Source organism: Tachypleus tridentatus, chromosome 8 (genome assembly GCF_004210375.1).
Source record: "Tachypleus tridentatus isolate NWPU-2018 chromosome 8, ASM421037v1, whole genome shotgun sequence".
Lineage (NCBI taxonomy): Eukaryota > Metazoa > Arthropoda > Merostomata > Xiphosura > Limulidae > Tachypleus > Tachypleus tridentatus.
Window position 1 is genome coordinate 74,952,984 of NC_134832.1, and position 23,536 is coordinate 74,976,519.

The 23,536-nt window shown below is 34.2% G+C and overlaps 1 protein-coding gene across 1 annotated transcript; it reads left to right on the forward strand.

Moving 5' to 3' along the window:
• The first annotated feature begins 214 nt into the window (after positions 1-214).
• Positions 215-7,396, forward strand: LOC143224175 (protein chibby homolog 1-like). Its single transcript, XM_076452610.1, has 4 exons — positions 215-272; positions 1,950-2,139; positions 3,862-3,977; positions 6,949-7,396. The coding sequence occupies exons 2-4, from the start codon at positions 1,953-1,955 to the stop codon at positions 7,027-7,029; spliced, it is 384 nt and encodes a 127-aa protein (XP_076308725.1). The 5' UTR covers positions 215-272; positions 1,950-1,952; the 3' UTR covers positions 7,030-7,396.
• The last annotated feature ends 16,140 nt before the right edge of the window (positions 7,397-23,536 follow it).

Genomic DNA, 23,536 nt, shown 5'->3' on the forward strand with positions numbered 1-23,536 from the left:
GAATGAGGTCTGCTTTTGCGGAAAATATATATTAGTTTATTCTTCTTGTTTTATATCAATAAGCTATCCTTTGATGCAATAAATAATAAGCTTAAGAGTATTCATAGCTTTTTAGGGTGCTGAATTCATACAAAATAAATTATTGCGGTGCTCATTACTACTGTAAAAATTAATAATTAATACCGAAAACTCACGTTAACTGTTACACAGACAAGTTATTACTTACTAACTTAGTGTTAGCTGAGTATTCTCGAAGTTTAAATTGTGCTAAGGTTACATTGGTTTAGTGGAGTTTCACTATTAGTATTTTTACCTTATATGATTAAGATTGTGTATTATGAAACAAGCAAACGTAATAAAATAAAATAAAATAAGCAAAAACCAGTATACAAAGTAAATTTTTTTAACAAATAGCATGACAGTTTGTTGGGAAATTAACTTGGAAAATATGTTTTCACCCCATTCTTTTATAAATATAGGCCTAACTGTTAGTACAGGGTGTTCGGAAAGTCACTGTGCACTTATATATTTATTAACAGACATGTTTCAGTATAGAATACAGGAGGTAAATATGAATGACAGTTATAAACAATGTTGAAAGTGACCACCGTTGGCATCAATACAGGCCTGGATCCTTCTTATTTTGTTTGTAAACACCGCTATCAGTTGCTGGGTTGAAATAGACTGAATAAAATATGATTACAAAACTGCACAGTGACTTTCCGAATACCCTGTAGTTGAATATAAATTATAAGCAACAGTTATAAATAATACTAACATATTTCTTCTTCATGTACAGTAACTCTGGAAACATTAAAAACTGTAGTCATAAGCGTGATGTCTTAAGATTTATTGTTAATGCTGCATATCTCAAGGATTTAGAATATTACTGCAATGAGAAAATTGATACTATTAGTAATAAAATTTTACTTCTACGTTGCTTATTGTAAATACTAATACTACACAATAATTGTTATAATACTTGAGGATTACTGTAGTTGCAGTCGAGAAAGTGCGTTCAATTTAGTAATTAGGCTTCAGGTATTATAATGCCCAATATGTACTTAGTATAATGTATTACAAATTGATTTTAACAATTGAGTTGGCCAGAAATTTCCAATTTGCATGTGTTTAAATTTGACCAGATTTTGATACATGTATACCTTGGTGTATAGTTATCTAAATACATTGAAAGAAATATTAATGCAGTTAGGTGAAGTGGTTAAAAGTGAAATTTACCTTTTCCAGTTTCACATTAAAAAAAAAAAAATTTCTTTTGACAGTATTATAAAAGTTTGTATTATATTATAGCAGAACAGAATGCATTGTAAGTAGGAAATAGTTAAAATTTGATTGTGGAATCTCAGAGTATAGTTGGCACCAGTAAGAAAAAGAATTATGCAAAGTCCTGAAGTGTCACTCATCGTTCCAGCTGCAAAAACAAGTTGTTTGTAGAGCTCTGGTTATTCATGTAAACAAGTCTTCTAAGCAACATTTAATATTCTTGCTAAAAGCCAAAACTTTACTATTTCCATACTGTCTAAAATACCCTTGAAACAACCTGTCAATACACTGAAAGAATTAATCATATGTTCTTTAGTAAAGTTGGTTGAAATAAAGAAGAGTAGAAATTTCAAGTGAATATTTAGACCTGTGATATAGGTAAATTATGGTATATAAAGACTGCTACAGACAATGTGCAAGAGTTGGAAAAATATCAAGAGAACGTTCTAGTAAATATGTATTTAAATTGAAGTGATTACAACTATTTTACCATTTTTAATGTGGTAAGGTTTTAAAATGAGATATACTACTATGCATGTTTAATTATAAAAATGTAAATGGATTTTGTATAAGAGGAGATAAAGGTTCACGTTAGTTGTTGAGGCCCAAGAATTAATTTAATTTGTATCGCTTTATGCATACTTATGTAATTTTCTATACTGCAGAAAATGCCTCTTCTTGGAAATAAATTTTCTCCAAAAAGGACAACTCCACGAAAATTATCATCTCTCACTAATATTACCAGTGATTTAGATCCTGTATACATCCAAGAAGAATTGGGTCTTAACTATGGACCAATTAAACTACACCTTGGAAATCAGTTGGTTAAATTTGAAAATGGCCAATGGATCACAGGTATTTAATCAGAATCCTTTGATTTACCAGTTGGAAAGTTATGATTTTGTGTGTTTTGACTAAATTAAAAATCATATTTATGTAAAAAGTTGCATAATTGCATGTCAGAAAGTGTTTATTTATCAGTCTGCACCATCCTTTCAAATATCAGTTTGGTTTGTAGTTGCAATTATAAAAGGTGGGTGATACATTTTTCTTGATGTTTTACATGTTACATATAAGATTGAATCAGCAGGTTAATTAATTTTAAAAGGAAAGTAATATTCTCATATACATAAGTTTCCATTCAAGTTTTCCAAATTTTTATGGTGGTGTTACATGAAATATTTACTGTTAACTGTATTACTTGTAAATGTTGCAACATGCATTTTGTATAATGAAAGAACTACTTCTTGTTTGCTGTATTGTAAAAGCCTAATATGTTCAGATATTCTTGATTTCAGGAGATTGGCTATTTGTTTTGATGAACTGAATGGTAATAATGTTAAGTGTAGGTTTTTTTTCTTTAACCTGTATGGTGGAACAATAACTAGTTAGAGAAGTTAATAATTTTTAAGAATTGTGGATGGAAAACAACTTGGTTATTTTATGGTTATTACAATTATATATGCCTTACATATCAGTGGCTTGTGCTGAGTAAGCAGTGATATTCTTACTGTCAGAAAACAATCCAAATGTGTAGGTAACCATTATAGGTGTTTGATTTTGCTACATTGTAAATATATATCAAGAAATGAATGAAAATTCCTAAGATCATTTGTACACATATTTCTCAGTATGAACCAAGTACCTAATATTACTGACATTGTGAAAACAAATAAAACAGAAGGACATTCTGTTTTTTAGTGTGTATTTGGACAGATATTATCAGAGGAAGATATTCAATTATATAATTAATGGTAAGACTAGTAGGAGTAGAGGACATAGGTTGAAGGTTTGGTAGAGTAGAAGTCACCTGCAGGTTAGGTAATTTTATTTTTCTAACAGGGTGATAAATCTTCAGAAAGCATTGTTTTTAAATGTGGTAGATGCAACAGAATTGGGTGAGTTCAAGAAAAGTATTACTAAATACTTAAAATGTCCATGGCTGGATACAAGCAAATAGTAGTTTGGTAAAATAATTACAACATACTTTTAGGCCTTTGTTGCCACTCAGATGTAATGTTATAAGATGACCTGGTGTGGTTAATGCAGAGAAGAGATTCAAGTTCATCTGAAAAAGATAAATATGGTAGTTTTGAAAATACAGATAAATATAAGGTAATGTACATAATAAAGTTTGTCTATGTTTGGTATTGGTAATTTTAATTTGAAAGAAGAAGAAAAGTTTGGGTCACTTTGTCTAAGAATTTGAAGCCCTCTATGTGGTGTTTGGATTTTATGATAAAAGAATTAATGTGGGTTTGGAAGTAACATATTTATAACAGTTTTCAATGGTTTGAATAACTGTTTTCCATATGAATGATAAGAAATGGTTCATAAGATAATTCTTAGATTACTATTTAAAAGAACTTCAGTTGTGAAAACTGAATAAAAGTTTGATTAATTGAAATAATGTCTATGAGATTACTTAAAAATTACATTTATCAACACTACTGAATAATTTGAAATTAGTTAACTGTGGTCTTAACTGTATTGCGAAATTAATACAGTGCATGAATTATTCAGAATTTTTATTGGTAGTTAGGATTTTCACTGTGTCTTTAAGTGATTTTTTTTCAGACTCAAAAACGTCAAAGACATCATTAAAAGAAATAGAAGAATTGAAACAACAAAACAAACAGCTGATTGAAGAAAACAATTTCCTGAAGTATAAATTAGAGATTATGTTAGACCTGGTAGGAAGATGCAACCACAATTAAAGCATTATGAAATAAGTTTGTTTATTTAATGTGCTGTGATATTTATTATTAACATATTTTTGTAGATTTACTTTGTAGATAAGACAAATTTAATGTTTTTATTACTATTTAGCTTGAGAGATATCTAAAATTTATGGAAGAAGTTAATGAAAGAATCTAATTTTATCACACATTTTAATTTAGTACCAATAGTAAATGTCTACCAACTAAAAATAGATTTTATTCTTTGCAGTTTTCACATTAAAACCTTACTGGAAAAAGTTAAGAGAAATAGTTTATTGATTACCAAGTTATGATATTTTTAGTACCATTTAGCAATGAAAGGGTTAATCTATACTAAGCCTAACTTTTTTCATTGTTGTGAATATTTGGTCAAGTAAAACCTATTAAAATAATTTGATTATGAAATAACCCAAATGTAATTAGTTTAACTTTGCTGCCTTGAAGTGTTTTTTAGCTTGTAAAATTTGAATGTTCTTATTGTACAAAGAATTAATCAGACAAAATGTCTGTATGTTGTTTTACTTTAGTAGTTACTTATTCTTAACTTATGTTTGCATATCCTTAAAAATCTTCTGCATGTGCTGTTTTATCACAAGAGTTAAAGATTTGTTTTAGATGTAATTAGCTTTGTGAAGTGTGTAAACATTAAATATCAGCACAATTTGTTTACATAATATAGAAAAGGACACACACACAATCTTTAAAGAATAAGAAAGAATACTGTGTCATCCTAGTAGCTCAAGGTATGGCTCAACAAGAACTTAAAAAAGCAAAATTAGAGACAAGCTGGTGATTGAAAAACAATAGTGCTCATATACATTTTCCCTTTTTAACTCACAAGTTTGACCAAACACAAAAGTCATAAATGTGTTCCTGTCTAAATTGTTCAATAGTTTTGACAGCAATGCAGTTTAGTATGGGAAGTTTCTGATAACGTTTAGTGGCAAAACTAGTTGGATTAGTGTATTGATTTTCAGTGAAAATGGTGTTTTTATCTTGACAGGTAAACACTGTTTGAAGCCCTTTTGCAGTATGTATACGCTGCTAGCCAAAATCTTAAGGCCAATGAACATCAAGAAAAAATATGCATTTTGCGTTGTCAAATTCAAACATTTATTTGAAAGATGAAAATAAGAAAAGGGAAAAAAACAACAAAAAAAAAAAAAACGTTTTAGCATTTAATAGGGAAAATGTGAACACTGTGAAATTAGCCTAAATACTAGTTGGTCAAAAGTGTAAGACCATACCAAAAAGAAATCCCAAACAGGGTAGGAAATGCCCAGCAAGAGGTTTCAGTAGTGAGTTGCACGGCCGTTATTGAGAACAACTTCAAACATTCGCTTTGGCATGGTTGATATAAGTGTTTGCAGAAGGCTGGCTGGAATGTTATTCCAAGTGGTGAAGATGGCTTCACGAAGATCATGCACTGTTTGGAATTGATGTCCATTTTTATAGACTGCCCTTGCCATCCACCCCCAAACATTTTCAGTGGTGTTCAGTTCAGGCGAACACGCTGGATGGCCCAAAAGAATCACGTTATTCGCCGTAAAAAAGTTCTTTGTCCTGCGGGCATTGTGGATTGCAGCGTTGACCTGCTAAAAGATCCAGTCATTTCCACACAAGCGAGAGTTTTCAGTCAATAAGAATGCTCTCTCCAACATGCCAATGTAGCCAGCTGCTGTTTGACGCCCCTGTATAATATGAAGCTCCATTGTTCCATGGAAGGAGAAAGCACTCCAGATAATGATGGAACCTCCTCCACTGTGTCGTTTAGAAAATGTCTCCGGTGGGATATCCTTATCGTGCCAGTAACGTTGGAAACCATCTGAACCATCCAGGTTAATTGTTTCTCATCAGAGAACAAAACCTTCGTCCATTTTTCTATGTCCCATGTTTGGTGCTTCTCAGCAAAGTTTAACTGCGCTGTTTCGTGGTGTGGAAGGAGGCGTGGCTTTTGAAGAAGTTTACGGTTTTTAAAGCCTTTCTCTCGTAGATGCCGTCTTATTGTTCTTGAGTTGCATTCTGCGTCCGTAAGGTCCATAATCTGGTTTGACGATCGGCTGGTGTCTTGCGGGACAGCCCGTCGAATCCACTTGAAATTCTCGTTCCGTATCTCTCAGGGTCTTTTAAAAAATTTGCAACAGCAGTTTTAATACGCCCAATCTCACCAGCGATGGCACGTTGAGAGAGATCTTGCTTTTGCAGCTCGACAATTCTGCCACGTTCAAACTCTGTCAACTTTTTAGCCTTTGCCATGTTTTTACCTCATGTAACACAGGAGATGCCAGTGGGAGATGTTGACGACGCTAATACTTGAACACAAATGACTAAATTTCGTTACATGTTTACCGATTAACGCTTCGTTTCAGTATGGTCTTAAACTTTTGACCAACTAGCATTTAGGCTAATTTCATAGTGTTCACATTTTCCCTGTTCAATGCTAAAAAGGTTGTTTTATTTTTATTTTCCCTTTTCTTATTTTCATGTTTCGAAGCTCTACTTGAATAAGTGGTTGAGTCTAACAACGCAAAACGCATATTTTTTCTTTATGTTCATTGGTCTTAAGATTTTGGCCAGCAGTGTATGTGGTGGACATTTTGAATGCATTTGATATGGATATATAAGCATAATACAGGGTGTCTGAATAGTATGGAATCATAAGCAATTTTACAAAATGTGTTTCACATACTGTCCTTGTAATTTGAAACAAGTTTCAACTATGAAATTAAGAAAATTACAAATCATCTTTCAATTCTATATTTGCCAGACACTATGTGCAATTAGTTAAACAAATTCTTCCAAACATTTATAAGTGTATAATAGAGAACAAATTGTATATCATATTGCACATGAAATCTAATTAATCACAATCTGATTTAAGTTTTTTTATGTGATGCCAACTGTACATAAAGGAAACGTATGGAATATTTTTCCCACCTTACAGCTCACTGAGAAAGCACTTGAATTTCATCTGCAGGAGAATGAAATGGAAAAGTCAAGAAAAAAGATTCACAGAACAAAGTAAATTATCGCGTGTGTTAAATAGAATGAAATAATTATTGAAACTAATATTAGTTAAGTTTATGTTTTATTTACTGTTTTATTGACAATATTTAATACCTGTGATAACCTTTTAATGCATATATACTAACTGTTATAAAGATGTTCAGTTTTCTCTGTGTAAAATGAAAACAAAAATTGTGTGTGATAATGTTAAAAAATTTATGTAATGAATATATAAATAAGAGAAATATTGATTGAAGATGGAAAATTTGGTTTCATATAAGTACAATGTGAAATGAACTAAGTTTTTACTATAATCAGACATCATTATTTTACTTGATGGTACAAACACCTTTCATGTACATAAAAATCAAATAAAATTAAATTGATTCTAACGGTGGAACTATTTTTGGGATAAAGACAGGAGTATTAACTAAATATTCTACAGACTTATAACTTGTAATTTGATGTATCAGATTATTTTGTTCCAACAGTAATTTTACTGTCAAGTTGCTCAACAAACGTATTTACAAACATATAAAGGTTTTGTATGATTTATTGCACATAAAGTTAAAAGGTATTTTGCATAAGCCCCCAGTGGTGTAGCAGTAAACCTGTGGGCTTATAATGCTAGAAACTTGGTTTCAATACCCATGATGGACCCAGCATATATAGCGCGTTGTGTAATTTTCTGCTTAACTACAAAAAAAACAAACACATGGATGATTTTCTGATGTTTTCCCTAGTTAAGGTCAATCCATAAAAGTTTTTTTAAATAATATTTAATTTCTTAGTTGTGAATTTTGAAATAACATTACTATTTCTGACAAGAAATGCCGTGAAGTTTTGTATTTTTTTCCTAATACAATTTAAGAGGAAAATACGACACAGTAATACAGAAGAAAAAGCACGTTGAATGATGTAAATCACCTGTTAGAACCGTGCTCAGTAAAGTGGAAAACGAACAACATATCCTACAGCTTGTAATTTGCTGCGTTAGACCAGTATTTAAATTTTTCTACAACATTATACCTAATCAGAGTATAATGCAGTAATCTTTTAGACTAAATATTTAAATATGTTTTCCAACTCTGGATTAAATGATCTAAATGAATTGGATACAAACGACAAAACACTTGCCGAGATTTTGTAATGTTCTGTTACGACTATTTCGGCCCAGTATTGCCAGGTGGTTAGGGCACTGGACTCGTAATCCGAGGGTCGCGGGTTCGAATCCCCGTCACACCAACCATACTCGGCTTTTCAACCGTGGGGGCATTATAATGTGACGGTTAATCCCACTATTCGTTGGTAAAAGAGTAGCACAAGAGTTGGCGGTGGGTGGTGATGACTAGCTGCCTTCCCTCTAGTCTTACACTGCTAAATTAGGGACGGCTAGCACAGATAGCCCTCGAGTAGCTTTGTGCGAAATTCCCAAACAAACAAACAAACAAAAAACTATTCGTTGGTAAAAGAGTAACCCAACAGTTGGCGGTGGGTGGTGATGACTAGCTGCCTTCCCTCTAATCTTACACTGCTAAATTAGAGAGGGCTAGTGCAGATAACCATCGTGTAGCTTTGGGCGAAATTTAAAACAAACAAACAAAACAATTCAACTATTTCAATTTATTCCGTTTTTCTACGTTCTTGAAACTATAACAATGTACAAGATGATTCATAATTCGCGTTACATTACTGGAACATCGCACAAACTTATGAACACTTACACGATGAAATGCAAAGGAAAAATGCCTGAAAGAAATACTCTGTGAAGAATTCTTTTGCCAGTAGAGGGCTTTTCTAAAATGTCCACTCTGAAACTGGTTATCGTTGATTCTCGCTTGCTCGCAAAGGCAGCGGCTGTTTTTCGTTCTTACAATTCTTACATCTATTTGTTGCTACATATTAAAATTAGCTTGGTCTGTTCCATAATTCTAGCCTTCGAGTACCTTTATCACCAAAAAATCGCGCTCCAAACTTTAGACTTTTGAATGCGTTATAAAGTGACAATAAACGTCCAATATTCGATAAGACAAAAGTAGCCGAAAGGTTGGCGCTGAGTACTATTCACTAGCTGCCTTCTTGTGGTCTGCCATTTGAAAATTAGGTATGCCTAGCACTAGAGTAGCTTTACGTGAATATTAGAAATATACGTGTATTAATAAGACACTGTATCCTGCTGTAACAACCGACCATGTGTCAGCGTCCAGCTTCTGTATACACAACAACCCTCTAGTTGCACGCCCGGCATAGCCACGTGGGTAAGACGCTCGACTCGTAATCTGAGGGTCGCAGGTTCGAATCCCCATCATACCAAATATGCTCATTCTTTCAGCCGTTGGGCGTTATAATGTTACGGTCAATCTCACTCTTCGTTGCTAAGAGAGTAGCCCAAGAGTTAGTGGTAGATTGTAGTGACTAGCTGCCTTACACTGATAAAGTAGGGACAGGTAGCACAGATAGCCCTCGTGTAGCTTTGTGCTTCAAACCAAATCCAAACTCTCTAGTAGCTACATTGATATTTTACCTTTTTATACCATCTCCAAGTTTTGCTGTGTTTTGACAGTGTTAAATGAAATATGAATCACCCTATAGATGTGATGAAACTATGTAGAATGGACGGCTTTCGTCTTCAGGTAAAGCAAAAGACTTTTGAAAGGTCATCCTCTGCTCTTGTATCTCCATAACAGGCAGTTGCCGTCTATTCTACAAATTATCATCATGAATACTCTGCCTGAACAATCTATTAAAGAATAGCCTATAAATGTCTTTGCATGTATGAACGTATATATATATTTTTGTTTAACTCTATTAACATTGTGTGTGCTCCCTAATTGCACAGCGGTAAGTTTACGGATTTATAACATTAGAAAACGGGTTTCGATACCCGTGGTGTGGGATTGTGTACAACTAAAAAAAAAAAAATTAAAATTACTCAACTTTGACATTAGTTTCAGTCAGTATACGATAGGTACAATAAAACAAAAAAATACCACTCCATTTATTATTATTATTTTTATTATAATATTTTTCCTTTGTTTTTGAATTTCGCGAAAAGCTATACGATGGCTATCTGCGCTAGCCGTCCCTAATTTGAAGTGTAAGATTAGAGGGAAGGTAGCTAGTCATCACCACTCACCTTCAACTCTTGGGCTACTCCTTTACAAACGAATACTGGGAGTGACTGTCACATTATAATGCCTCCACGGCTGAAAGAGTACGTTTGGTGTGACAGGGATTCGAACCCACGACCCTCGGATTACGAGTTAAGTGCCTTAACCATCTGGCCATGCCGAGCCTTTTACTTTGTTACTTTCTATTACAGTTGCTTAAAGTTTAAAGCAATGACAAGGCCTAAGGAAAAAATTCTCAAAGAGAAGATAAATGGCAAAATATATAAATCACTGATGGCTATTGATTTTTTCGTGTAATTGTGACATTTATGTTTTGTATAACGATATAAATAAGCAAGTGTGTGTTTGTTTTAAACAACTCCGTTTTCAATTTCCTAAAGGCAACTGTCAACAAACCAAAACCATTTTGTCTCGTCTTGATTGCATACTTAGTTTCATTGTCACAGCTTCTCATCATGATTAGGAAAAGTACTAACATAATAGATCGTGAAAATATTTTATATTGCTCTAAGCATAGTGCATGTGTAAAATATTGCGGGTGTTAAAGTGTGAACGGGGTTTAAAAGCTGGCCAAGCATGATAATTATACTTACCGTAACAAGTTAGCCTATGCTTTTAATACTACATTATTTATCTAGTCAATTAGGGATTTTGAATGACACTTCTAATTTATCTAAAATCCTTAAGGGGCTAGATAAATAATGTAGTGTTTAAAAATATAATATGCCTAATACTAATGTTTTATGATAAATACAATTATAATTACATGTGTTTATGATGTGTACATCTTCTTCAATACGGCGATGAATGACTGCAATAATATTTGTCATAACACATTAAGTCAGTTACATTTATAAAGCCAACATTATAGTTTAGTTCAGAGAGAAAAGTTTATATTTCGGCACCAGGTTTTTAGGTCGTCGAGGACCTGGGAGGATCAGGTACATTCAGTTTCTTCCTTCGTCCTAAACTCATGATTTAAAAACTGTCAAATGCTACTGATAGTATTGTAACGCAAAACACTGATAAAACTTCTTCGCCTTTCCTGTACAGTGTCCTTGAACACAATAACAGTAGTTTACGGATTTACAACGCTAAAATCATGGGTTCGATTCCCCTCGGTAGACTCAGCAGATAGCCCGATGTGGCTTTGCTATAAGAAAACAAACAAACAACAAAAGCATTGAATGTAATTTTTAAATTCTTCCCTTAATTTAGTCACATATAGTTCGTACTTTAGTATTTTGCTTGACTTCGTTTTGTAAGATGTTACGTATTATAATTTATATCGGACGAGTCTCCCATTTGTTGAATTGCGTATACTACTTATTACAATTTCAAATATTTGAACAATTTAATTTTAATATAGAAGTTAATTAAATGTTAATATGTTTCAAATTTATGGTGTATGCCACCCAGATTGATATATACACAGTTTTCTTTCTTAACACAAATATACACTACTTGGCCAAAAGTATGTGGACACCCCTTCTAATTAGTAGGTTCGACTATTTCAGCCACACCCGTTGCTAACAGGTGAATAAAATGAAGCATATATCCATATACAAGCATTGGCAGTAGAATGGGTCATACTGAAGAATTTAGTGACTTTCAATGTGGCACTGTCATAGGATGCAACCTTTTCAACAAGTCAGCTCATCAAATTTCTGTCCTGTCAATGTAAGTGCTGTTATTGTGAAGTTGAAACGTCTAGGAGCAACAACAGCTCACTCACGAAGAAGCAGTAGGCCACACAAGCTAACAGAATGGAACCGTCGAGTGCTGAAGCGCCTAAAATCGTTTGTCCACAGTTGTAACACTCACTACCGAGTTCCAAACTGCCTCTGGAAGCAAAATCAGCACAAGAACTGTTCGTCGGGAGCTTCATGAAATGGGTTTCCTTGGCGGAATAGCCGCACACAAGTCGAATTTCACCATGCACAATGACAAGCGTCGGTTGGAGTGGTGTGTTGGACTCTGGAGCAGTGGAAACGCGTTTTCTGGAGTGATAAATCACACCTCACTATCTGGCAATCTGACGGACGAATCTGTGTTTGGCGGATGCTAGGAAAACTCTACCTGCCTGAATGCATAGTGCCAACTGTAAAGTTTTGTGGAGGAGGAATAATGGTCTGGAGCTGTTTTTCATGGTTTGGGCTAGGCTCTTTAGTTCCAATGAAGAGAAATCTTAATGCTACAGCATACAGTGACATTCTAAAGAATTGTGTGTTTTCAACTTCGTGGCAACAATTTGGGGAAGGCCCTTTTTTTGTTTCAGCATGATAACGCCCACGTGCACAAAGCGAGGTCCATAAAGACATGGTTTGCCGAGGTTAGTGTGGAAGAACTTGACTGGCCTGCAGAAAGTCCTGATCTCAACCCTGTTGAACACCTTTAGAATGAATTGGAACGCCGACTGCGAGCCAGGCATTCTCGACCGACCTCGCTAATGCTCTTGTGGCTGAATAGGAGCGAATCCCCGCAACTATGTTCCAAAATATAGTGGAAAGCTTTCCCAGGAGAGTGGAGGCTGTTATAGCAGCAAAGGGGACCAACTCCACATTAATGCCCATGGTTTTAGAATGAGATGTTCAACAATCACATATGGGTGTGATGGTGGGGTGTCCACATACTTTTGGCTATGTAGTGTATTTTAATATACAACTGTGATAGATTTATTGTTATACATTTATTTTAATGTCTACGTTTGACTCAGTATATATGTGTGTGTGTGTGTATATATATATATGAATGTGACGTATATTGTTTGGTGTGTATTATGCAAATCACGCCTGTTCTCTAAATTTGTAGAAACTTCTCGAGGGCAAGAATAAACAATATGTGTTTTACGAAAATGCAAGAGTGTTTTCGAACATTGTTGATCGTTCGAGAATCTCGTCTTAAACTACATCTAAACCAACGCGTCAAGAGACTAAATAATTTAATAGTCAGCTACAGTCAGTACCCTCAGAAGCTATAATTGTGATAAAGACTTATTAATTGGAAAACTATAGAATTTGACCAGGAATGTTTATAAATTTCGAACATTACAAATCGTCAGCTTCAATGAATTAACTCCGGATGTTATAATTTCTACGGAAATATTAAATGTTTTAATTTGTAACAAAACAGTAATGTGAAGCCGTCTTATGCGAGTATAGCAGTAAGTCTACGAATTTACTACGCTAATATCAGGGGTTCGAGTCCCCTATGTGGCTTATGCTATATGAAAACACATACTGTGAGGCCAACCGAACTAGCTAGCTTAAGCGAGGTGTGACAATATCAACTCAAAATTAATTTGCTCGTCGCGGTTGTTTGTTGTTTTGTTATTTAGCACAAAGCTACACAAATGGTTATAGGTGCTCTGCCTATCACGGTATCGAAACTCGGTTTTCAACAGTATAAGTTCGCAGACAAACCACTGTGCCACTTGGGGGGCTGCTCGTTGTGGACCTGGATCGTCGATAAAATATTTAGTTCTAGACCGGATATAAGTCTCAGTATTGTCTATAAGTTTACAAAACTGTTCTATATAAATTATTATTTGTAATAACCGCTATTATAAATTGCATTGTTGTTTATATATTAAAATATATTTATATTAAGAAAAACAATTCTGTGTATCAATCTTTTTGGCAAATATAATAAGTTTAATACATATTAACATTCAATTAAATTCTAAATTAAGTAGAAAATTTTCCAGTTACTTGAAATAGCAATACGTAATGTCCGAGATATATCGTAATACGTAACAACAAACAACAATGCAATTTATAATAACGGTAATTACAAATAACTGGCTGGCTCTCTATTCTTGGTTGGTCTCACACTGCTTACAAGTTGACTTTTCTCTGAGAAAGTTATCTAATACCTTTGTAGAAATGCTAACATCCGAATTTAATTTTCTGAAGTTGAATGGATTGTAATGTTCGAAATCTATAAGCGTTCCTGGTCAAATGTCTAATAATATCCCGATTAATAAGCGTTAATCACAGTTTCATCTTTCCAGGCTTGTATAGTGTACCAACTGTAACAAACCAGCAATATGAAACTGTCTCTCCTTGTTGTGTTGGTTACCTTTTTTACGCTTTAAGGCGAGGTTTTCGAAAGTTCAGTTGGCAAGTATTGGCAGTCATTAATATTTTACATACATACAAAGTACATTGTTTGTTCTTATGCTCGAGAATCTTCCACAAATTTAGAGAATAGACGGAACTTTCGCAATACACATTTAACTATATAAGTTACATGCATTTTAAAATATATATTAAACTGAAATAAACATCGATACCAAAATAAATATATAACATTAAATCTGTTACAAAGATCACAAACAATTCAGAAATTAATTTATACTTGTTCACGAAATATTCATCAGCGCGTGTGTATACATAAAACACTCGTTTTAAAATACAACTATGGTATCTAAATGTTGGTAAAATAATTTTAATGTCTAGTGAAATGGTCTTCTTCTAACGTAAAAATTTAATTGTTATAGGCAAATAGCCCTATCGATATTATGTAAGATATAGCAATCTCTCTCTGTTAACAAATTATTTTTGTATAATTTTATATTAAAGTATCGGAACGAACAATTTATCAATCTGTCTTTTAGTGGAATAAGGTTTAATAATTATTTATGAATGTTGTGTTTGTGGATCTTGGTATTCTGAAAGCTGTAGTTTGTATTGAATTTTGTATTATTTAATATTTGTTTTTTGTTGAATTGGACATGTATATTCTATTACTGGTTTAATATACTGTTTATAAATTATAATAATATTTTCTGTAGATTCTCCTGTGTTTGTGGCTGTTGTGGTTTTAAGATAGTTTGCTCATTGCTACACCTGTTTCGTAATTTCGGATACATATTTTCTCCAAGTTAATTTTGAATTATACGTTAGGCCAAAAAATGTAGCTGACAAGCTGGTATAAAAGAGAGCTCCATTCAGGTATAATTTAGGAGGGTTTCTAAGTAATTTAAGTGAGTTTATGAATAATATTAGTTTTGTTTTCTATATGTTAATTTTGATTTTATATTTCTGACAGCACTCTACTATTTGATTTCGATACTCATGTGGTGGGCAAAGCACAGATAGAGCTCATCGTGTTTGTGCTTAACTACAAACAATAAAACAACAAACTATTTGATTTAAAACTGGCTGTAAATTGTTTGATGCAAATTGAAGGTGTGTTTGAGCTCTTCCAGATAGCCATATCATCAGCAAATATTAATTGTTTCTAATTGTTATTTATGTGTTTTAAAAGTTTTGTTTAATTTTGCTTTAAACCCTTTTGTTTTTAGTCTATTTGTGTAGAGTATTTTGTTATTGTAGTGTGAAATCAGATGTGTTTTGTTTGTTTTAAATGTGCCCACAATTTCTTAGCCAGTATATTAATTTAACTTTGAACAGTAACTGTCCCAGCTATCTTGTTTTAATTGTTTAATTTTATCTTTTATGATGTCTATTTAGTTTTTAAATATTTGAATCTCATGTATACATGTATTGCCTTCTGCGTAACCTTTTGGTCATGTCTATTATATGTTCACGTGATTTCTATTTTGTGTAGGAATTGTATACTTGTTGTTCAGTGTTGTTTTCGTTTGTTTTTTTTTTCACTGGAATGTATCAGACATGCAAAGTTAGTTTGACAGTGTGCATCAATACCTGATGGTTCTTGCTCAATTTCAGCTATTAAATGTGGTTGTAATTTATCTAATTCATTTGGCTATTTAGACCAGTTAGCTTTCCGATAATAAAATTTAGATTTTGTTATTGGTTGATTACGACGAGGTGCGAGATTGAAGACACATGTTATTGATCACTATCTAGATCGTTTTAAACTTAAAAATGTGAACATTTGTTAGCTAGTTCTATTGTACTAATAATGCATACATCCAGTTTATCGTTTGTGTGATAACCATCATGTTATAGGTAGAAGTGTTATAATTTAACAACATACAACCAGAATCGTTTAAAATGTTTAGGAGTCTTATTACATTTGGTGGTGTTGTATTATAGCTAGAATTTTTCTGATTACTGTTAAGATCACTTATTATTAATTGTTTATTTCATTAATTTATAGATAAATTTGGTGTCCAGTATCATAGGTGGAGAGTAGTAAATACCAGCTATTGTTATCTGTTACATTAACATCTATGGTAATATTTTTAATACAATTGTGAATATCTATTTGAATGATAGAAAGAGTAGATTTATACAATAACGCTATGCCTTTGTTGGGATCGGTTTTGTTTATTCTATCTACTGTTAAGGTGGTATATTCCGAAAATTTAACTGAATTCTGTATATAATACAGTTTCAGTAATTACTACAATATCAGAATTAGATTGTATTAAAAGGACTTCGACATCTTGTCTCTTGGAGGCAAAATAACCTTGCATGTTAATGTGTTGGACTGCAAGTATTTATTTTATGAATGCGCCCATTAATTTTTGTACTATTATTGATGTTTTGTGGATTATTGCTATATTTAAAATGAATGTAATGGAGTGTTGTTTGTTTTCTAGATTTTGATACTGTGCAATGAAATCTTTAACAATGTTTTTAACAGACTCTGCTAAAGGAATATTACCTGATGAGTTTCTGTAATTTTGTATTTCATTTTACAGTTGTTGTGTCGTTGGTATTTTGAATTTCATTTACTATTACTTGTTGATATTCTGTTTGTTGTGTGTTGGATTTAACCTTTTTAATTTGTTTTATATTATTTGTAGGTTTGGTCTATTGTGGTTGTTGTGTAACAACATTATCGTATGTTGTTTTCTTGCATGACTGGTGTAGGAAGTAGTGTTTATTTTAGTTCGTTGTTGTGTTTTCAGTGTGGTTCGTCGTGTGTTATTATTTTTGTTGAAAGTCTTGTTTTAATTTCTTTATAGTTTTGGTAACCTCTGTAGTTTTCCATGTGGTGTTGGTTACAATTACAGCACCAAGACGTACTGTTTTCCTTTGCATAGTTACTTGTGAAGTGATTACATCCACATCTAACACGACGTGGTAATGACTTGACAAATAAAGCATTGTGTAATAACCAGAGCCAGTAAAGGTTCTGTAGAAAGGTTTGGTTTGCTCTCTCTGTGCTAGCTGCACATACTTTAGGAGTGTAAGAGTAGTCATCACTATCTACCGCCAATTCTGGGGTTACTATTTTACCAACGAATAGTGGAATTGAATGTCACATAGTAACGCTCCCACGACTGAGAGGGCGTGCATATTTGGTGTGACGGGGATTCGAACCCGCGACTCTCATATTGCGAGTTGAGAGCCCTAACCTCCTAGCCATGCCGGGCCCTGTGAAAGGGGTAGCATGAGATAGTATGAAGAAGAAAAGAAACGGTTAAGAAACTAATTGTAAGCAATCTGTGAAGTACCATAAACACTAGCTGAGAAAATATAAGAGCTAGCTGAAATAAGGCAAAAAGAAATGGACCAGTTTTGAGGAAGTAGAAAACTTGGTAATTAATGCACGTGATGAAATGCAGAAAGATTAGCCTGAATCCATGCGTTAGGGGGTTGTAGAAATTGATAGAGATGCCATTTTTATATAAGAGAGAGATTTTACAAGGCCTTTGTGAACAACTTTGCAACGTGCCTTAACCTTACATAGCGAGAGTTTGATGATCAGAACAAAAAGGAACAGTATCAGCTTGGATAGCTCAATAAAGAGAAGTACATGTCTGGATATGATAGGTTGTGCAGTTAGGAGGAAAAATATCGGTGTTACAAGAAGAGGCAAAAAGCTTGAAGTTTTGACGTTATAAATCATAATATAATCAATACGGTTTACAAGATTTATGAAACAAAAAAGCAGTAAGAAAAACTAAAACGTTTTTTGGGAAGAAAGTTTCGAACTCACGTCATGTGTAGATGAACACAACCAACGAGGTGGTGCTAGGAACAGAATTTATACAGTACTTGTATAGGCTTGCTTATAAAGGATTGTTTTTTTTAATTTTGTGCAAGACTACATGTGGGCAAACTGGGATAATTGTTCCTAATTTATCAGTGCAATACTAGAGGGAAGGCAGCTAGTCATCACCACCCACCACCAACTCTTGAGCTACTATTTTTCCAATGAATAGTGGGATTGACTTTCACATTATAACACATCCACGGCTAAAATGGCGAGCATGTTCAGTGTGACGGGGATACAAATCTGCGACCATTGAATAACATAACTAGCGTGCAAACCACCTGGCCATGCCTGGCCGCCTATAAAGGAATTCAGCAGACGGATGAAACGCCATTGATTACTTAATACTTTCCACACTCGGTACGAGTTAAAGTAACTTTTACAAAAGCTGTTAATTTCCCCTAGTTCTGATTGTGATACTAAAAACAGTGTGATGAGTTTTATGAACATCAAAATGAACTCCGCGATTCCAATAAAGAAGTCATAATCATTGAGTTTGGAGCTGAATTTGAATTCTAGCACAAATGTTTGAAAAATTTATTAGGCAGAAAATTTGGCATACAGAGTAAATATAAGCTCTTCCAGTAATGAGACGTGAAGTGTAATTTCCTTGTAATTAAAAGAGGGTTTGTTTGTTTTGAATTTCGCGCAAAGCTACTCGAGGGCTATCTGCGCTAGCCGTCCCTAATTTAGCAGTGTAAGACTAGAGGGAAGGCAGCTAGTCATTACCACCCACCGCCAACTCTTGGGCTACTCTTTTGCCAACGAATAGTGGGATTGACCGTCACATTATAACGCCCCCACGGCTAAAAGGGTCCAGCACATTTGGCGCGACGGGGATGCGAACCCGCGACCCTCAGATTATGAGTCGCACGCATTAACCCACCTGGCCATGCCGGGCACCTCTTGCTATATTTTTAGCGTGTGCGTCATGAGTACGAGTGGGTTTGCTATATTCTTTGGTATTTCATTGGTTTATATATAAAACATTTTTTTTTAACATTTCGAGCCCTCTCTTATTTTCGATTAAATATAGTTCGAATAGAACAATTTTCGTATTTGTTCCGAAAAAAATTCCGTATTTCCTGAATGTATGCATAATGTTCTTGGGGCAATATGATATGTTATCCGCTGATCACATGATTAATACACGCTAATTGTAGCTATTGGCACTTTTTATTATTATTACAATACGCCTTGTTCGGTATTGTTTACATTATACGTAGCTAGTAAACGTGGTACAATACTTTGGTCACTATGACATTTAACTTGTAAAAATATGCTAAAATAATTCGACTTCTTTTTAGCATATAATTTAAAATGTTTTTCTGAACTAAAAACACGAGATAGCCTAGTTCGTTTACACGAGGTGTTAAAAGATTAGGTTTTGATCGTAATAAAAGTTTAACAATCGACTCAAATTTTATTGATGAGTCAACCTCTGCTTTCATTTCAGTTTTTGTCTTGGCTCGACCTAAACTGTTAGGAAAATTTTATCCGATCGTATTGATGTCTGAGAAAAATTAACGTGATAATTAAAAACAGATTTTTATGCATCGTTCTTATAGAACGTAAAAGGGAGTTCGCGTATATTTGTAGCGCTGTGAAGTATTGATATACTAGAGAAGTTAAGAGCGAAGTGTCTATTAATCTTCAGACCTATTGGTTTGGTTTTGTTTTTGAATTTCGCGCAAAGCTACAAGAGGGCTATCTTCGCTAGCCGTCCCTAATTTAGCAGTGTAATACTAGAGGGAAGGCAGCTAGTTATCAACATCCACTGCCAACTCTTGGGCTACTCTTTTATCAGTGAATAGTGGGATTGACCGTAACATCATAATGCAGTAACGGCTGAAAGGACGAGCATGTTTGGTGTGACGGGGATTCGAACCCGCAACCCTCGGATTACGAGTTGAGTGCATTAACCACCTGGCCATGTCGGGCCTCATTCCTATTGTTTGAACACCAAAGCAACCAAACCACTAAAACAGTTTCCGTACTTGCTCTGGCAACTAAGCGTTAACTTTATGGAATTACGATGCTAAATTTTGGGTTCAATTCCCCGTGGTTTACGAAGCGCAAGTAGCACACCGTCTAGTTAATCACCAAAGAAACTAATACATAGAACTCATATGTTCACAGTTGTAAGTGACGGTTTTTAACATTAATGGCTACAAAGAAATGACCTTATCTTGTTGTTTCTTTCTGAGTGTGATGATAAACAAAGGTAGAATCGCAAAAAAAAACATATTTACTGCTGTCTTCCTCGTTTGTTACAGGTTATTGGTCACTCGTTGTGAGAAATTAATTACACTTAATTAAGAAATAAAAAATGATAATATCGGTTAACATTCTTTGTGAATTATATCACATGTAAGAAATATTACTTAATATAATCTTTGGTTGGATATCTAAAACTAAAAGTTACAAAACAAAGGTGTTTACTTACCACTACGAAATGCATCGAGTTAAGCAGCTGACGACAGAATTAAAGTTTTAGTAAAACTTCTGTTGCTTTGGTAATCGATGTGGTAATAGGTTCGATATCTTCCATTGATTTGTTACAAACCAGTATACGTTAACAAAAAAGAAGCGAAAAGTAAGGTAATAAAGTGTCGGTATCTGAATGGTAAGATTGAGAGCTTATTAGGTTAGAATTCGATGACAGAGTGCGAATAACAATTGTGTAGCTTTCCACTAAAACAGTTTCCGTACTTGCCCTGGCAACTAAGCGTTAACTTTATGGAATTACGATGCTAAATTTTGGGTTCAATTCCCCGTGGTTTACGAAGCGCAAGTAGCACACCGTCTAGTTTTGCTCTAAAAAGACAAATAATAACTAACCTGCCTAGTTTTAAAACCAAGTCTGATGATCGAAAGGATATACAACAGCTGCAACAATAGGGTGGATGTTTACAATGGTGACAAGCTGTGGTGGGTTACATAGGATGATATTAATAGTGAAAAAGGAAAACAACAATATTACACCAAACAGTACGTTTAGAAAAGTGTAGAAGGAGGGAGAGAATAGTGTGTGTGCATGCGTACATACATTTAAACATACATATTTATACATGTATATATGTATGAATAAATGATCAAAGAATTGATTTTACTGTATAATATTTATATATATGTGTGTGTGTGTTTGTATGTGTAAAAATAAATGTATATATACCTGTATTTTTACGTGGGTGTATGTAAGTATATAAACAAATGATTAAGTAATTGATTGTATTATAAATATTTCAAAGGATATTAATATTGGTTTGTAATATTCAATACGTAAAATAATGAAATGTCCACATATGCTCTAAAAGTTACTAGAACAAAAATCTTTGAAAAATAATGAAAACAAAATTGGTAAGCTTTACGGTTCAATTGTCTGTTTTTCAAATTTATACCATCAGCAACAATATTCACGCCACAAGTATCAAAATAGTTCTGTTTGTTTCGGGACTCGCCGTCCCTAAATTCGAACTGATAGGCTGGAGGAAAGACAACAGTACTCATTGCCAACGTTTGGGCTCATTTTGTCTCACCGAATGGTAGTATTTGAGCGTCACTCCAACAGCGCAATCACGGCTTTAAAGTGAGGAGCACATTGTTTGCGGCAACGGGTTGCTAAACTTGAAATGCCCGGCATGGCCAGGTGGTTTAGGCATTCGACTCGTAATCCGAGGGTCGCGGGTTCGAATCCCTGTTACACCAAATATTTTTGCCCATTCAACCGTGGGGACATTATAATGTGACGGTCAATCCCACTATTCGTTGGTAAAAGAGTAGCTCAAGAGTTGGCGATAGGTGGTGATGACTGGCTACCTTCCCTCTAGTCTTACACTGCTAAATTAGGGATGGTTAGTGAAGATAGCCCTCGAGTAGCTTTGTGCGAAATTCAAAACAAACCAAACTAAACGAGAATCCTCAGTTTCTCAGTCCGAAAATGTTAACAAGTAAGCCACGCCCAGTCCAGTATAAAATTAATCTTAAATTAAAGTAAGAGCTAAATAATAAATATACGTGCAGATCATGGAAGATCATGTAATTTTGTGTACAGAATGTTCAGTACTGAAAATCCTGTGAGGTCAGTAGTTTTTTTAGGAAATTATGGAAAAGTTCCAAAAAACGTCTAACCTTAGCTTCCACGTTCTCATTTCTGTTGGCAAACTGCACAGTTGTGTTTATCTCAGTTTTGCAAAAAACGAGCTCCAGAAATTGTTGTTTGGAAAATGAGAAATACGCTGACTTAGCAACATGCTTTGATCTACGTACTTCCGTCTGTAAGCGAACATGTGTCACGTGACTACTGTTGAGGATGATGTACTTCCGTCATACGTTTGACGGAAAATCTAAAGCCATAAAATCGTTGATAGGAAAGAACGTTTCAGAATTTTCCGAAATGCAACATCAACATAGATATTTTGAAAAGAACAAAAAAAGTCTCTAGCATCGGTTCTTCGCTCGTAAATGTAGGACGAACTGCAAATCTAAATGGCAGCTGCATGTGCTGTTTATTCAATTATTATTATTGATGAAGTGTGTGAGTGTGTAAGCGGGAACAGGGTAGGCAATATTTATTGCTTTCATTTTAAGTTTTTAGTGTTCAATAAAATGAAATTATTTGACGTAACGTCTGAATAAAACTGGTCAGTTTTGTTTTGTGCGACGTTTCGGGCGTACGTTCTACCTCATTCATTCAACAGTGTTGTTTATTATTTGAACATGGGAAAACAACACTGAGGAAATAGCAATGCATCGTATCGGTATGAAGTCTTCGGACTCAAACAGGAGGCCCGTCTGTGGCACAGCGGCATGTCTTCGGATTCTCACCGCTAGAAACTGGATTTCGATAACAGTGGTAGACAGAGCACATTGTGTAGCTTTGTACTTAATTTCAAACAAACGAAAACAAACCAAAACAGGAACATTAATTACAATACAATATCTGCTACCTGACGAAATGTGTTTATCCGAAACGTCGTACAAAATAAAACAGAAAACAATATTTTCTTTTCTATTATACCGTATTAAGGAACTTATATTTACATAGTGGTCGGTCTGATACGGAATATTTCGAGCGATATTTTGAGCCCCATTACTAAATATTTGTGGGACAATGTTCCCCTTTTGAGGGACAGTCAGGACTATAAATACATATTGTGGCATATATTATGAATATTAGTTTGTCTATGTGTTCTCATTAGTTTTTCTTTTACGTCTAAAATGAACTTACTTGAAATCAATAAACGATGTGATGACTGAGGATATTCTTGACAGCTACTAAAGTCATTCAGTTATTTTGAATATTTTAAAATGTTGTTGTGTGTCATCGTACAAGAGGACTAAGCAGGCCGAGCACCAGCGTTTCAGCAGAGAAGAATGTTTCGACCTTCCTAGATCATCCTGAAGATATATTAACGTTAGAGAACTAATTGGTCTATCACCCACATTTGCAAGGCA

Bases quoted from the DNA above. Each gene is read 5' to 3' on its own strand.
- LOC143224175 (XM_076452610.1), top strand. From the start codon at position 1,953: ATGCCTCTTCTTGGAAATAAATTTTCTCCAAAAAGGACAACTCCACGA. The intron at 2,140-3,861 runs GTATTTAATCAG...ATTTTTTTTCAG, and splicing joins AAATGGCCAATGGATCACAG to ACTCAAAAACGTCAAAGACA. The intron at 3,978-6,948 runs GTAGGAAGATGC...CCCACCTTACAG, and splicing joins TAGAGATTATGTTAGACCTG to CTCACTGAGAAAGCACTTGA.